The sequence below is a fragment of the Chiloscyllium punctatum genome, chromosome 27 (assembly GCF_047496795.1).
Source record: "Chiloscyllium punctatum isolate Juve2018m chromosome 27, sChiPun1.3, whole genome shotgun sequence".
Classification (NCBI taxonomy): Eukaryota; Metazoa; Chordata; class Chondrichthyes; order Orectolobiformes; family Hemiscylliidae; genus Chiloscyllium; species Chiloscyllium punctatum.
In genome coordinates this window covers 51603654-51621560 of record NC_092765.1, presented here as the reverse complement: position 1 = coordinate 51621560, position 17907 = coordinate 51603654, and the positions used below count along the sequence as shown (strand labels likewise).

The 17907-nt window shown below is 45.6% G+C and overlaps 1 protein-coding gene across 2 annotated transcripts in view; it reads right to left on the bottom strand.

The window, feature by feature from the left end:
* The window catches only part of tinagl1 (tubulointerstitial nephritis antigen-like 1), a 101892-nt gene that overhangs the window by 23407 nt on the left and 60578 nt on the right, over nucleotides 1-17907 (bottom strand). For both annotated transcript variants that reach the window (XM_072548637.1, XM_072548638.1), the window contains exons 6-7: nucleotides 9187-9310; nucleotides 4015-4165 (exon numbers count right to left, since the gene is read on the bottom strand). In XM_072548637.1, coding sequence (XP_072404738.1) covers nucleotides 4015-4165; nucleotides 9187-9310 — 275 coding nt within the window. The remainder of the gene's footprint in view (nucleotides 1-4014; nucleotides 4166-9186; nucleotides 9311-17907) is intronic.

Genomic DNA, 17907 nt, shown 5'->3' with positions numbered 1-17907 from the left:
AGAGGAACTTCAGTGTGTATGTGCATTGATATTGAAGGTGACTGGACAAGTGGAGAGAGCAGTTAATAAAACATGCAGTATTCTCAGCTTTATTTATAGGAGCATGGAGTACAAGAGCAAGGAGGTAATGTTGAACTTGAACAAGACACTTGTTAGACCTAGAGTATTGTGTATTGTTATGGGCACCACATTATAGGAAAGATGTGAACACATTGGAGTGAGTTCCGGAGCAGTTTATAAGAATGCTCCCGGGAATGAGAAAGTTCATTGATTGGAGTAGATTGAAAATGTTGGGATTGTTCTCCTTGGAGAAAAGACTGAGGCGAACTTTGTTAGAAGTTTTCAGAAATCACAAGCCGGCTGGATAGACTAGGTAGGGAGAATCTGTTCTTTCTCATGAAAGAGAAAAGAACAAGAGGGGATAGATTTAAAATGCAAATGATGCAAGGATGATGCGAGAAAAACAAACTTTGTCACACAGCAAGTAGTTAAGGTTTGCAATGCAGTTGAGCCATTCAGAAGGGGCATTGGATGATTATTGGATAGAAATGATATTCAGGGATTTGGGGTAAGGCAGAAGGATTGGCACTAGATAATAGAAGTGAGGCAGACAGTATTAGCTGCTTAGCTTCCTTCTGCACTGTAACAACTCAGTGATTGTCCAATCAAGGATTTATGATTTGCAAGAAGCCTACTTGTTCCTCTATGAAGTCCAGCCATGTCTCAGTGGTCGTATTTTCAGAGGCAGAAAGGCAGAGCTTTAATCCCACAGAAACTCGAGTATATGATCAAAGGCTGACAGTTCAAGTGTACTGAGGGCGGGGTGCCTGGTGAGAGGTACTCTGGTTTGGATGAAACATTAAACTGAGGCCCCATAGGCCTCTCTCAGAATCAAAAGGCTCCATGGTATAGAAGAGGATTTTCTCTTCAGCATGTTGGACAGTATTTATCCCTCAGCCAACATCACAAAATTATGCAATCATTATGTCACTGTGCCGTATCAGACCTTGCTATGTGCAAATTGGATTTTCTTGTTCCTGGGAGAAAGTGAGGACTGCAGATGCTGGAGATCAGAATTGGAAAGTGTGATTAGATTAGATTAGATTAGATTAGATTACTTACAGTGTGGAAACAGGCCCTTCGGCCCAACAAGTCCACACCGCCCCGCCGAAGCGTAACCCACCCATACCCCTACATCTAGATTTACCCCTTACCTAACACTATGGGCAATTTAGCATGGCCAATTCACCTGGCCTGCACATCTTTGGACTGTGGGAGGAAACCGGAGCACCCGGAGGAAACCCACGCAGACACGGGGAGAACGTGCAAACTCCACACAGTCAGTCGCCTGAGGCGGGAATTGAACCCGGGTCTCAGGCGCTGTGAGGCAGCAGTGCTAACCACTGTGCCACCGTGCCGCCTACCGTGTGGGGCTGGAAAAGCACAGCAGGCCAGGCAGGATCCGAGGAGCAGGAAAATCAACATTTCAGGCATAATCCCTTCATCAGGAATGGGACACCCAAAAGATCGATTCTCTGCTCCTCAGATGCTGCCTGGCCTGCTGTGCTTTTCCAGAACCACACTTTCTGACTTTACTTGCTTCTGCAACAGCATTGTAAATGTCATTAATTGACCAAGAAGCTTTTAGAGCATCTCCAGATTGTGAAAGGCGCTATACAAATGCAAGTTCTTTCCTTTGCTTAGGAAAGAAAACTTTAATTTGTTGTGGCTTTTAATGTAGCATAATCTCAAAGTGCTTGATGGATAACTTGTGAGCCAATAAAGGAAATATGTAAAAGATTGAGCAAAGGTGGAAGAGGGGCTTTAAAGGAAGAGTCTAGTGGGAGAAGGGAGAGACCAGGAAGCTCTAGGAAGAAAATGGAGGTCCCAACTAGCTGAAGGCAGAGCTGAAATGACAGAATGAGAAGAGGATCCAAAGAGGCCAAAATAAGCAAAGTGCTGATCTCTGAGATGACTGTGATACTAGAGGAGATTGTAGAGAGAAAGGAGTGAGGTTATGAAGCAATTTAAAAATCCAGGATTAAAATGGAGGCATGCATTATCTGGGAGCCTGTACAGGTTACTGGTTTTTGGCTACTGGAAGATGGGAGGTTGGCCAGGAAGGCAATGAAATAGTGGAGTCTGGAGGGAACAAAAACATCAAAAGAGGTTTCAGTAGTAGATGAGTAGAGTCAGATAAAAAGACAGACAGATTGAAGGACCTTGTCTTGATGCGGGGTGTGTGGGGCATTGGAAGTTGATCTCAGGGTCTCAGGACCCTTGGTTTACAGTCTGCTTGGAAGAATGGCCAGCGAGAGGGTTGGCGTTTATGAGAGGGAATGGAGTTTGTCATGGGGACTGAGTTTTATTGAAGTAGTGTCCTAGGCCCAACCATCTTCAGCTGCTTCATCAAAAACCTTCCCTCCATCATAAGATCAGAAATGGGGATTTTCACCAATGATTGCACGATGCTCAGCACCATTTGCAATTCCTCACATATTCGAGCAGTCCATATTCAAATGCAACAAGATCTGGATAATTTTCAGGGTTGGACCAACAAGGTCTGGAACCATTCTCAGAAACCTCTTCTGCATTCTCTCGATTGTGTTTCCATCCTTCCTATAATGTGGTGTCCGGGACTATACAATGTTTCAGCTGAGGCCTCCCTAGTGTATTATACAAGTAAATCATAACCTCCTTGCTCATGCACACTATGGCCCTGTTAATAAAACCTAGGGTACTGCATACTTTAAGTAATCTCTCTGCTTTTCCTACTGCCTCATGTAATTTATGCACATATACAGCCAGGTAATTTTGACTGCTGCATACCTTTAAACTCGTGCCTTTTATTTTTCGATGTTCTCTCCATCTTCTTCCTTCCAAAAATGCACCAGCTCACATTTCTCCACAATGAACTTCATCTGCCACCTGTCTGGCCCGTTGACCCACTGTTATGATCCATTTGCTTTTCTACATCGACTTTGCATCATCTATAAACCTTAAAACTGTCCCCTGTATGCCAATGTCTAGATCATTTATATCAGGAAAAGCAAGTGTCCAATACTAACTGTGGCAAACTCCATCACATACCTTCTATCTGGAAAATATCTGTAAACCATTAAGCTGTTTCCACCATTCAGCTAAAGTGCATCCATGCTGGGGCTCTTCTTACTCTCCCAAATTTGGAACAAATGCCTTTTTAAAGTTCACAAACACCAGCTTTGCCCTCATCTACTCTCTGTTACCTAATCAAAGAACTCCAGCAAGTTAGTTAGATATGACTTTCCCTTAATAAATCCATGCTGGCCCTCCCTAATAAACCTATATTTGTCACTACTAATTCTATCTTCAAATATTGTTTCAGGTAACTATCCAATGGTTAGATAGTCAAGTGATATGCTCCAGCAGGAACTCTCAAATGGAGGAATTGTGATGCATAGGAAAAGCTACTGGCATGACAACGATGAAGCAAGGTCCATTGATTTGCAGATTGGTATGAAAAAATAGAGTAAGAAAACAATGCGGAATGACTCTGGAAATGAGTCTCATGAAGAAGTGATCTAGTGCTGTAAAAGGAGCTGTCACACTGACAGTCCCCACAGAAATAAAATTACAAATAGAGACAGTAGCTTTGGAAAATGAAACAGAGATGACAAACAGAAGCAAATGTTCTTGTGGACATGACATTCTGACAACTGCTAATAAATTCATTACATACTAGTGTCAAAATTTTAAAACAGCTAGTTTGGAGCTTATTTTGAGTATGAAAGATTATACAAAGGAATAAACAGAAGCTGGTTTGTTTTGGAGGTGCATATAGTCAGTTATTTCAAATTATAAGTGCGCAAACATTGGCTTCTGTTGTGTCCTTCACTACCTGCATATCTGCTGCAATGCAAATCTTCCACCTTAAAAGTACTTGACATGTAGGCTGTGGAACTGCTTAAAGTCAGTTTATAATCTACAAATATGATACCACTTTATCTTGGACAGACAAATATCTCGGGCACATACCCACGCCGTCTTAGGTACCACCAAGCACCATCGACCCGCCCGCCATGACAACCTTTCTGATTGCGGGTGTTGCATGAAATCAGATTCTGCGGAGATAATGCTGCTGTCATGTGACCCATTGATTGGATGGAGATTCTGTCAGATGCCACGGCTATGGGTCAAGGAACAAACATCAAATAAGCTCATCAAATATTATTCTTCAGTGAGACATTACTGATTCCTTGCACACAGTGTCACTGTTATCCCCTATAATCGGCACTGTGACACTCTCTAAAATCCCTCAAAGCCCACACAATATTTTCCACTCAAATGTCATCACAGCCCGCACTGTGACACTCACTGATATCTTCCATACCCCGCACTGTGACACTCACTGATATCCTCCATACCCCGCACTGTGACACTCACTGATATCCCCCACACCCCGCACTGTGACACTCACTGATATCCCCCACACCCCGCACTGTGACACTCACTGATATCCCCCACACCCCGCACTGTGACACTCCCTGATATCCCCCACACCCCGCACTGTGACACTCCCTGATATCCCCCACACCCCGCACTGTGACACTCACTGATATCCTCCAGACCCCACACTGTGACACTCACTGATATCCCCCACACCCCGCACTGTGACACTCCCTGATATCCCCCACACCCCGCACTGTGACACTCACTGATATCCCCCACACCCCGCACTGCGACACTCACTGATATCCCCCACACCCCGCACTGTGACACTCCCTGATATCCCCCACACCCCGCACTGTGACACTCACTGATATCCCCCATTCCCCGCACTGAGACACTCACTGATATCCCCCACACCCCGCACTGTGACACTCCCTGATATCCTCCCACACCCTGCACTGTGACACTCCCTGATATCCCCCATTCCCCGCACTGAGACACTCACTGATATCCCCCACACCCCGCAATGTGACACTCACTGATATCCCCCACACCCCGCACTGTGACACTCACTGATATCCCCCACACCCCGCACTGTGACACTCACTGATATCCCCCACACCCCGCACTGTGACACTCACTGATATCCTCCCACACCCTGCACTGTGACACTCCCTGATATCCCCCATTCCCCGCACTGTGACACTCACTGATATCCCCCATTCCCCGCACTGAGACACTCACTGATATACCCCACACCCCGCACTGTGACACTCACTGATATCCCCCACACCCCGCACTGTGACACTCCCTGCTATCCCCCACACCCCGCACTGTGACACTCACTGATATCCCCCTTGCCCCGTACTGTGAAACTCACGGATATCCCCCTCACCCCGCACTGTGACACTCACTGATATCCCCCACACCCTGCACTGTGAAACTCACGGATATCCCCCTCACCCCGCACTGTGACACTCACTGATATCCCCCACTCCCCACACTGTGACACTCACTGATATCCGCCACACCCGCACTGTGACACTCACTGATATCCCCCACACCGTGCACTGTGACACTCACTGATATCCCCCACACCCCGAACTGTGACACTCACTGATATCCCCCACACCCCTGCACTGTGACACTCACTGATATCCCCCACACCCCGAACTGTGACACTCACTGATATCCCCCACACCCTGCACTGTGACACTCACTGATATCCCCCACACCCCGCACTGAGACACTCACTGATATCCCCCACAGCCCACACTGTGACACTCACTGCTATCCTCCATACCCCGCACTGTGACACTCTCTGATATCCCCCATACCCCGCACTGTGACACTCACTGTTATCCCCCACACCCCGCACTGTGACACTCACTGATATCCCCCATACCACGCACTGTGACACTCTCTGATATCCCCCACACCCCGCACTGTGACACTCACTAATGTCCCCCACTCCCCGCACTGTGACACTCACTGATATCCCCCACACCCCACACTGTGACACTCACTGATATCCCCCATACCCCGCACTGTGACACTCCCTGATATCTCCCAACACCCTGCACTGTGACACTCACTGATATCCCCCACACCCCGCACTGTGACACTCACTGATATCCCCCACACCCCGCACTGTGACACTCACTGATATCCACCACACCCCGCACTGTGACACTCACTGATATCCACCACACCCCGCACTGTGACACTCACTGATATCCCCCACACCCTGCACTGTGACACTCACTGATATCCCCCACACCCCGCACTGTGACACTCACTGATATCTCCCAACACCCCGCACTGTGACACTCACTGATATCCCCCACACCCGCACTGTGAAACTCACGAATATCCCCCTCACCCTGCACTGTGACACTCCCTGATATCCCCCATGCCCCGTACTGTGAAACGCACGGATATCCCCCTCACCCCGCACTGTGACACTCACTGATATCCCCTACACCCTGCACTGTGAGACAAACTGATATCCCCCTACACTGGGCACTGTGACACTCCCTGATATCCCCCACTCCCCGCACTGAGACACTCACTGATATCCCCCACACCCCGCACTGTGACACTCACTGATATCCCCCACACCCCGCACTGTGACACTCACTGATATCCCCCACACCCCGCACTGTGACACTCACTGATATCCCCCACACCCCACACTGTGACACTCACTGATATCCCCCACACCCCACACTGTGATACTCACTGATATACCCCACACTGTGACACTCACTGATATCCCCCACACCCCGCACTGTGACACTCACTGATATCCCCCACACCCTGCACTGTGACACTCACTGATATCCCCCACACCCCGTACTGTGACACTCCCTGATATCCCCCACACCCCGCACTGTGACACTCACTGATATCCCCCACACCCCGTACTGTGACACTCCCTGATATCCCCCACACCCTGCACTGTGACACTCACTGATATCCCCCACACCCCGTACTGTGACACTCCCTGATATCCCCCACACCCTGCACTGTGACACTCCCTGATATCCCCCACACCCCGCACTGTGACACTCACTGATATCCCCCTACACTGGGCACTGTGACACTCACCGTTATCCCCCACACCCTGCACTGTGACACTCCCTGATATCCCCCACACCCCGCACTGTGACACTCACTGATATCCCCCTACACTGGGCACTGTGACACTCACCGTTATCCCCCACACCCTGCACTGTGACACTCACTGATATCCCCCTACACTGGGCACTGTGACACTCACCGTTATCCCCCAGACCCTGCACTGTGACACTCCCTGATATTCCCTACTCAGATTGGGAGAGTGGAGCTGAAGCAGAAATTGGGATTCACTGGATCATGTCACATCTAGGTTTCTTTCTGATCAACTGCTTTTTAGTTAGTGGAAAATGCAAAGCATTTCATCAGGGGAGTGAGGAATTGACTGGTTGATGAGTATTTTCCATTTCATCATAAACTAGAAAGTTTTAACATGTGAATTATTATACCTGCTTTAATAATTTAAATAGTAACAATTAGTGGCTGTTGAATGCTATTTTCTTTCTTTAAGTATAATTTACTATTATTGGTAAATCCTGTAAAGTATTAACATGCTGCTATTAAAAAAAAACAAATCTAGTCCCAAGTGAGACTTAGAACAAAGTCATGAAAATAATTTCTAATCTTAGGACTTAAAATAATAGTGTGGGGGTTGGTGGTAGGTTTACTTAAAACTAGAGAGAGTCAAGTAGGCAGATTAATACAGGCCAGTTAGTTTAACACCTGACAGGGAAATTGTTAGAAGCTGCTATATTTTGGAAAGGCAATTCTTAGCAGGACTTATACGCTTAACTGTAAGTTAACTGGGGAGTGTTGCTGAACAAAGAGACCTTGGAATGCAGGTTCATACTATCTTGAAAGTGGAGTCGGAGGTAGATAGGATAGTGAAGAAGGCATTTGGTATGTTTTCCTTTATTGGTCAGAGCACTGAGTATAGGAGTTGGGAGGTCATGTTGCAGCTGTACAGGACATTGGTTAGGGCACTTTTGGAATATTATATGCAATTCGGGTCTCCTTCCTATTGGAATGATGTTGTGAAACTTGAAAGGGTTCAGAAAATATTTACATGGATGTTGCCAGGGTTGGAGGATTTGAGCTAAAGGGAGAGGCTGAATAGACTGGGGCTGGGGGCTGAGGGGTGACCTTATAGAAGTTTATAAATCATAAGGGGCATGGATAGCATAAATAGACAAGGTTTTTTCCCTGGGTGGGGGAGTCCTGAATTAGAGGGTGGAAGGGAAAAGATTTAAAAGGGACCTAAGGGGCAATCTTTTCACACAGAGGGAGGTACATGAATAGAATGAGCTGCCAGAGGAACTGGTGGACCCTTGTACAATTACAACATTCAAAAGGCATCTGGATGGGTATATGAATAGGAAGGGTGTAGAGGGTTTGGACCAAGTGCTGGCAAATGGGATTACATTTATTTAGGATATCTGGTTGGCATGGATGAGTTGGGTCTGTTCCATGCTGTACATCTCTGAGACTCTATGACTATTATAAAGCAGACTACTTGGATAAATTCAAGGTACATCAGGTAGAATGGATTTAATTTTCCGAAAGGGAAGTCATATTTGACCAATGTATTAGAGTTACTTGAGGAATAACATATAGTGTGCCTGAAAGGGAACCTTTGAATGTGTCTGTAGTTTGGTTTCCAGAAACATTTGATAAGGTTTCATATAAAATGATACTGTGGAAACTAAAATTCATGGTGTATGGGGTAACTATTAGCATGGATAGAAGATTGGTTAGCTAGAAGGAAAAAGCAAGTGAGTGGGATAAACACAAGAATAGATTATGAACAGTAAGATCTTGGGAAGTCCAGAAGATCAGAGGAACATCCGATACACCCACACCCCTCAGAGCAATATCCCAATATACCTCATGCCCCTTCACTGTAACACTCTAATATGCCCCAATATGCCTTACGTTCCTCAGTTTGATGCCTCAATACACCCATATTCTGATATGCCCCATGCCCATCATTGTGATGCCTTAATATGCCCCATACTCTGATATGCCCCATGCCCATCATTGTGATGCCTTAATATGCCCCATACTCTGATATGCCCCATGCCCATCATTGTGATGCCTTAATATGCCCCATACTCTGATATGCCCCATGCCCATCATTGTGATGCCTTAATATGCCCCATGCCCTCAGAGTGCAGCTGCTACCTGCTGTAGAAAAGGCCCAGGAGGCTGCACAGTTGCCCTGGTCCAGAGGCTCATGGATCATCCCTGGCCATTTATGTGCTGCATTGAAGTATCGAGGCAGGAGGTCATTACTGTCCACTTTCATCTGAAAGCAAGAGGCAAACACAGTATAAAGTAAGATGTTACTGGAACAAGAGCAGGTCACAGACATGACTTTGTTATTAAATAACTAGCCCAGATCATATTTATTATGGATTGGAACTGCTTTGATCCTTATCCCTTTATTTTTAATCTGTTCTGCAATGTGGTGTCTCTGGCCGATCCTAATTTGCCCTCAAAGTGGTGATGAGCTGACTTATTAAATCTCTGCATTCCTCGGTTAAAGAAATACTCAAAGTGCTATTAAGGAGGGAGTTACAGGATTTTGACCTAATGGCACTGGAGGAACAGCGATATGTTTGCGAGTCAGAAGGGCAGAATGGTGACTGGCTTGCAGGCGAACTGGCAGGGGGACAGCATTACTGCATCGGCTGCTCTTGTCCTTGTTATGGTTTTTTAAAAGGTGCTGCTGATGGAGCCTTGGTAAGTTGTGATGGTGCATCTTGTAGGTGGTACACACTGCTGCAACAAAATATTTACTAGGATGCTACATGGACTTGAAGGTTTGAGTAATAAGGAGCATTTTTTTAAAAATTCATTTTTTTGTGGGTTGCGGGCATTGCTAGCTGGCTAGCATTTATTGCCCATAACTAGTTGCCTTTCAAGAAGCTGTCTTCTTGAACTGCAGTTCATCTGTTGTGGGTTGACTCACAATAGGGAGGGAATTCTAGGATTTTGACCCAGCGACAGTGAAGGAATGGCAATATATTTTCAAGTCAGGATGGTGAGTGACTTGGAGAGAAACTTGAAGACGATGGTGTTTCCATATATCTGCTGTCCGTGTCCATCTAGTTATGGTGGTTATGGGTTTGGAAGGTGCTGCCTGAGGATCTTTGATGAATTTCAGCAGTGGATCTGGTACATTGTGGACACTTCTGCTACTGAACGTTGGTGTGGAGGGAATGGATGCTTGTGGATGCTGTGCCAATCAAGCGGGCTGATTTGTCCTGGATGCTGTTGAGCTTCTTGATTGTTGTTGGGGCTACATTCACCCAGGCAAATGGGGAATATTCCATCACACTCCTGACTATGCCTTGTAGATGGTGGACAGGCTTTGAGGTGTTCGGAGGAGAGTTACCCACCACAGTATTCCTAACTTATGACCTGCTCTTATAGCTACCATGTTCATGTGGTGAGTCAAGTTGAGGTTCTAGTCAATGATGACCCCCAGGATATTGATATGGGGCAGTTATTAGATTGTCTCTTATTTGTGATGGTCATAGCCTGGCATTTGTGGAGCCTGGACAAAATATATTGCCAATTGTCAGCCCAAGCCTGAATATTAACAAAAAAGCCTGCAGATGCTGGATTCCAAAGTAGACAAGCAGGAGGCTGGAAGAACACAGCAAGCCAGGCAGCATCAGAAGGTGCAGAAGTCATGACGCTGCCTGGCTTACTGTGTTCTTCCAGCCTCCTACTTGTCAAACCTGGATATTGTCCAGATTTTGTTGTGTTTTAACATGGACTGATTGAGTATGCAAAGAATCGTGAATGGTGTTGAACATTGTGCAATCATCAGCGGACATCCTCACTTCTGACTTTTTAATGGAGGGAAGGTCATTGATTAAGCAGCCGAGGAGATTACTTTAAGGGACTCCTACAGAGATGGCCTGGAGCTGAGATGACTGACTTCCAATAACTATGACCATCATCCTACATGTCAGGCATGACTCCAACCAGCAGACAGTTTGTCCCGATACCCATTGAGGTTGGCAAGGCGGAGACTTCTTTTCATGGAACATAGGAGACTGAGGGGTGACTTTATAGAGGTCTTTAAAATTATGAAGCGTAGATAAGATAGATAGCCAACAGCTTTTCCCCATTCTAGAGGAGCCCAGAACTAGAGAGCACCGGTTTAAGGTGAGAGGGAAGAGTTACAAAAGGGTTCAGGGGGCAATTTTTTTTCACATAGAGGGTTGTGAGGCTGACAGATGTGGTAGTGAAAGCAAGTAAAATTTTGTCATTTAAGAAACATTCGACAGGTACATTGATGGGATAAGCATGGAGGGATATGGACCAAACGCAGGCAAATAGTCAAAGTGTGAAAACTGGGGAGCATGGACAAGGTGGGTCAAAGGGCTGGTTTCCATGCTATAGGCCTCTTTGACTCTAACTGTGGTGGAGAGAGTGAATGTCGAAGGTGGTGGATGTGGTGAAAAACTTGAGAGCTGCACTTAGAGGAGAAGCAGTGCAGGACAACGAAAGTAAAGGGGAAATTCCAATGCTGAAGATAGATAATGGCCTGAAGAATACTATATTTATCCTCAACAGTAGGAGAGACTGATTAGAATTAAAAAATAAAGCGATGCCCTTAAACATATGGATGTATTCTACTGGCCACTGAATAATGAGATAGAGGAATAAATTTACACAGAAATTAAAAGGTGCAAAACTCAATAAAGTACCTGTAGTGAAAATGCAGATTATAGACAATGCTAGTAACAGTGTAAAGGGCAGAGTGGGAAAAGAATTCCTACAGAGCATTCAAGAAAATTTTCCATAGCAGCATGTTTCCAGTTCAAGAATGGGAGTCACTACTCGACCTGGCGACTGGGAAAGAAATGAAGTGACAGTTAGAGAACCTTTGTTGTCCAATGATTATTAAATCAGAAGGTTTATGATGACTACTGAAAGGGTGAGGAACAATCAAGAGTTTGAATAATTAATTGGAGAAGTGCCAAGAACAGATCTGACCCAGATAAATTAGATTCAAAAGTCTGGCAGGGATAACTGCCATGGAACAATAGGCTGCCTTTAAACTGAAGATGGTTCAAGTGAAGTTGAGGTACATTCCCACAAGGTGGGAAAACAAAGCTAGAAGAGAATAGCCAAAAGAAAGAGAGATGTAGCAGATAAATAGTGTGAATGACAGCAGATGGATGATACAACTGAGAGTCAGGTGGTATATTGAATGTTCACAGTTCTGGGGTTGGGGAGTGCTGTGCAGAACGTTGGAGGTGAACCAATTAGGGAGCAGAAAGGGAGTTTACATTGAGGTAGAAAGCATGGTTGTGGCCATAAATAAATACTTTGCTTCAGTCTTCACCAAGGAAGATAATGTTACAAAAGACACAGTAAAAAGAAAAACAAAAGGCATTTGTAAAAAATACGAAAGGCAGCTTTTTATATTTTAGTAAGTTAACTGGACGGGATCAGATGTATTAAAAAGACTCAAGGATATTGTGAACATCTAGTTCATAGTTCAAATATTTTAGTACATTAATTTTAATAGTGAAAAATAAAAACTGTATAAAATGGGGAAACTTCAATTGAAACAAGGTTGGAATCTGTTCCATGTATAATGTTGGGGCTATACTCTATTAAGAAGTTAACATCTAGATAGACATGATGGTAAAGCAGCAAGTAAGCTCACTGGAAACATGATGTCTGTAGTCTTTGCAATTAAAGCAGCCCAGCAGGACAGGTCAATTTCTGGTTTGCCCTCAAATAGCCAAGCAAGCCATTCACTTGCACCAACTACTAAGTCACAAAACAAAGGGAAAAAACAAGACGGACTACCTGACATGGACTAGCAAAATTCAGCTCTGTCGACATTGCAAAGTCCTCCTTACTAATATCTAGCATTCAGTGCCAAAATTAGTAGGGCTCTCTCACAGACTACACCCCCCATCAACCCATCCTCCCCTCCAAGCACCTTGTCAACACAAGAATTCCAAAACCTGTGCCCAACCTCCCTCTCACCTCTATCGAAGGCACCAAAGGAGCCTTCCACATCCATCTTCCACACATATCATTTACTGTATCCGTTGTCCCCGATGTGGTCTTGTCTACATTCAGAAGACAAGAAGCCTACTTGCAGAATGCTTCAGAGAACATCTCTGGGACACACACACACGAAACAAACCCACCGCCCTATGGCTGAACACTTTAACTCTCTCTCCTACTCCGCTAAGGACAGGCAGGTCCTGGGTTTCCTCCATTCCCACTCCCGTGCCACCCAACACCTGGAGGAAGAATGCCTCATCTTCCACCTTGGGACCCTGTAACCACATGGGATCATTGCAGTTTCCTCATCCACTCTCCCCCACCTTAGACCAAATCCAATCTTCCAACCTGGCACTACCCTCTTGACTTGTCCATCTTCCTTCCCACCTATCCGCTTCACCCTCCTCTCTGACCTATCACCTTCTCCCCCATCTTCATCTACCTATCACATTCTCAGCTACCTTGCCCCCAGCCCCACCCCCCTCATGTGTATCTCTCAGCCCCCTTGGCCCACAAACCTCATTCCTGATGAAGGGCTTATGCTCAAAACCTCAATTCTCCTGCTCCTTGGATGTTGCTTGACCAGCTGTGCTTTTCCAGCACCACAGTCTCGACCCATCATCTTTTTATACAGCACCTTCCAAACCCATGCCCATGTCCATTAGGAAGGACAAGGGCAGCAGATACATGGGAACATCACCTCCTGCAAGTTCCCTGTCAAACTACTCCATATCCTGACTTGAAAATATATTGCCTTTCTTTCATGGTCGCTAGGTCAAAATTCTGGAATTCTTTCCCTAATGGCATTGTGGATCAACCTGCAGCAGGTAGACTGCAGCAGTACAAGAAGGCAGTTCACCACCACCTACTAACAGCTATTAGAGGTGGACAATTAATGTTGGCTTAGATAGTGATGCCCACATCCTATGTATGTATTTTTTTTTAACTGTCCTGGAGTGGGACCCAAACTCAGACCTTCTGGTTCAGAGGCAGGGCTTCTCCCCACTACATCAAAAGACTTCCTCAGTGGATACCTTGCTAGCTTCTAAACAGGTTTGAGATGCAAGGGCTTAATATAGGACAACATTCCTCCTGCGGTACTGAGAGGGACTGCAGCACTGTTAGGGATGGTAGCTTTTTGACGAACTGTAAAACTGAAATCCTATCTTCATGTGAAAAATTGCAGGATTTATTTTGAACAGAAGCAGCTATTAGTTAATTGTGTAAATCAATACCTAAAATGGATATGTGCGCATTACATCTTTGATGTCTGCTGTTTCTGATATTTTTAATCAACCTGTTAGAGAGGTTATGACATATCTCTGGGGCAAGCAGGACCCGAAAACAAGCCTCCTGGCTCAGAGGTACGGGCACTACTACTGCACCACAGAAGTCCCAGCAGAACTTGTAATTACAAAAACTACCTGTAAGCAGTCGAACCCATGCCTCCGAGGAGGCTAAGACAAAACCCAGTATCTGAGACCACACAGCAATACAAACTGGTTACTGATTAGATTAGATTACTCCCTTCGGCCCATCAAGTCCACACCGCCCCGCTGAAGCGCAACCCACCCATACCCCTACATCTACCCCTTACCTAACACTACGGGCAATTTAGCATGGCCAATCCACCTGACCTGCACATCTTTGGAGTGTGGGAGGAAACCGGAGCACCCGGAGGAAACCCACGCAGACACAGGGAGAACGTGCAAACTCCACACAGAGAGTCACCTGAGGCGGCTTTTGAACCCAGGTCTCTGGCGCTGTGAGACAGCAGTGCTAACCACTGTACCACCGTGCCGCCCAAAAACTGTGGGCTCTACATCTCAATGCTGTATTGTAACAAGCATTGTAATGATACTGTATTGCTGGTTATAAAATTCTGTGATGGCCTGAACACATTAAGGCTGCGATTTTCTTGGAAGTTCATACATTCTTTAATGACGATGGTATGACCAGAAAGATCAAATGCCTTCTTTCGCTGCATTGTTTATAAATATAAAGCCATTGTCTAAATTAGACTGCCCTTATTTCAAATATGACAGAGTGAACAGCCTGAGTAGAACAAGACATTTTCTAACTCACCCAGATCATACTTGCTTTCTGTTTTGTAAATAAACAAAGGCAGAGAAACATGGCATTGAGACAAAAGGAGAGGACAGTTCAGGAATGTGTATTAGCAGATTGCATAGGATATAAGGGTCATTTCTAGGTGTGTTTTAATGGATGATGTTAGGGATCACCCCCAACCAAGAACGACTAGATTGAACCCTCATTGGAAATTTGGTTAGAAGCTTATGAAGTCCGTCCACTTCATTTTAAAAACTTGCTGCAAAAATGACCAACAATGCACCCGAGTGTTAACCCTTTACTAGGAGGCACCCTGTTCTCTCAGAGGCATTATGGGTGCTCAATAAATTCCTCACATTTCTGCGTTAAGTTGTATAAGATTCCTCAGAGATTGAGCAGGTATTAATTTAGGAAGAAGTTCTGCAGCAACAGCGGGAGCAGTGAGATCAAGGACCAGGGGACTGCCGGGAGGGTAAGTTCATCCATTAATAACTTATCTCTTGAATAGCAGAGCACATACTGAACAGGAGTGGACACTGTACAGCTGACTAAGGGAAGCAATATATTTGTGTGGTTGCTTTATCCAAAACACTACTTAAATTGCGTCTCCCATCCATCCTCTTCTTCTAAACAAAAACAAAACGTTCTGTGCACCGATTCGGTAAGGTTATTAGTTTTCCAATAGTTACTTTGGGAATTCAGAACAGTGGGAATGGATGTTAGGGCAGTTGAATGTTCCTCCTGCAGAATGTGGGAGGTGTGGGTCACCACTAGTGACCCCACTGACTTCATCTACGGGAAGTGCACCCAACTTCCTCGGAAACAGCATTATGGAACTGGAGCTGGAGTTGGATGAACTTCAGATCATTTGGGAGGCAGAGGAGGTTACAGGTAGGTAGTCACACCTCAGGTACAGGAAGAAGGTAGATGGGTTACAGTCAGTGGACGGAAAGGGAGCCGGCAGACAGTGCAGGAATCCCCTGTGGCCGTTCCCCTCAATAACATACCATTTTGGATACTGCTGGAGGGGATAACCTACCAAGGGAAAGCCATAGTGGCTCAGAAGGGAAGGGGGAAGAACAGAAAAACGCTAGTGGCAGGAGATCCAATAGTTGGACGAATGGACAGGAGACTCTGTGACCATGAGCGGGACTCCTGGAAGGTGTGTTGCCTCCCAGTTGCCAGGTTCCAGGATGTCTCTAACCAAGTCTACAAGATTCTGAATGGGGTGGGTGAGCATCCAGAAGTCCACCTCGGTACCAGTGACATAGCCAGGAAAAGGGGTGAGGATGTAAAAAGTGATTTTGGGGAGTTAGGTTGGAAGCTTAAAAGCAGCATGAGCAGAGTAGTAATCTCAGGATTACTATGGTGCTAAGTGCTAGTGAGACGAGGAACAGGGTGCGAGTGCAGCTAAACATGTGGCTACAGGACTGGTGCAGGAGGGATGGCTTCAGATATGTAGACCATTGGGATACCTTCTGGGGAAGGTGGGACCTGTACATGGAGGACAAGTTGTACTTAAACTGGAGGGGCACCAATGTCCTGGGTGGAAGATTTACTGGAGCTCTTTGGCACAGTTTAAACCAGTTTGACCGGGGGATGGGAACCAGAGCTACAGATCAGAGGAGAGGGTAGTTGTTGAATGGGCAGAAATAGGATGCAGAGAGTCTGTCAGGAAGGATACACAGTTGATAAGGCAAAGGGACGGGTTAAAGTGTGTCTGTTTCAAAGCATGGAGTGTCAGGAATAAGAGTGATGAACTTAGAGTATGGATCAGTACTTGGAACTACAATGTTGTGGCCATAACAGAGAGGTGAATTTCACATGGGACAATGGCTGCTGGATGTTTCAGGATTTAGATCTTTTAAAAAGAACAGGGAGGGCAGTAAAAGAGGAGGGGGAGGAACATTGTTAAGTAGAGAATGCATAACAGCTGCAGAAAAGGAGGTTGTTGAGGAGGGTTTGTTTACTGAGTCAGTATGGGTGGAAGTCAGTAACAGGAAAGGAGCAGTCACTTTATTGGGTGTCTTCTATAGACCTTCCAAAAGCAGCAGAGAAATGGAAGGACAGATTGGACAGCAGATCTTGGAAAGGTGCAGATGTAACAGAGTTGTTGTTCTGGGTGACTTCAACTTCCCCAACATTGATTGGAGCCGATTTTATCAGGTGTGTCCAGGAAAGATTCCTGACTCAATATGTAGATAGTCTGACTGGGGAGGGGAGGCCATACTGGATTTGGTGCTCGGCAACAAGCCAATCTAGGTGTCAGATCTCTCTGTGGGACAGCATTTCGGTGACAGTGACCACAACTGCCTCACCTTTACCATAGCCATGGAGAGGGATAGGAACAGACAGTATAGCAAGGTATTTAATTGGGGGAGGGGAAATTATACTGCTATTAGACAGGAGCTGTGGAGGATAAATTGGGAACAATTATTCTACGGGAAATGCACTAAGGAATGTGGAGGCTTTTTAAGGAGTTTTGGATAATTTTATCTCACTGAGACAGACAAGGAATGGGAAGGTGAAGGAGCCTTGGATAACAAGAGAAGAGGGGCTTCTCGTCAAGAGGAAGAAGGAAATTTACTTAAGGCTGCAGAAGCAAGGATCTGGCACAGCTTTAGAGGATTACAAGGTAGCTAGGAAAGAACTCAAAAATGGGCTGAGGAGAGCTCGGAGCGGGCATGCAAAAGTCTTCGCAGGAAGGATTAGGGAAAACTGAAGGCATTCTGCACTTACATAAGGAATAAGAGAATGATTAGAGAGAGGGTAAGGCCAATCAGGGAA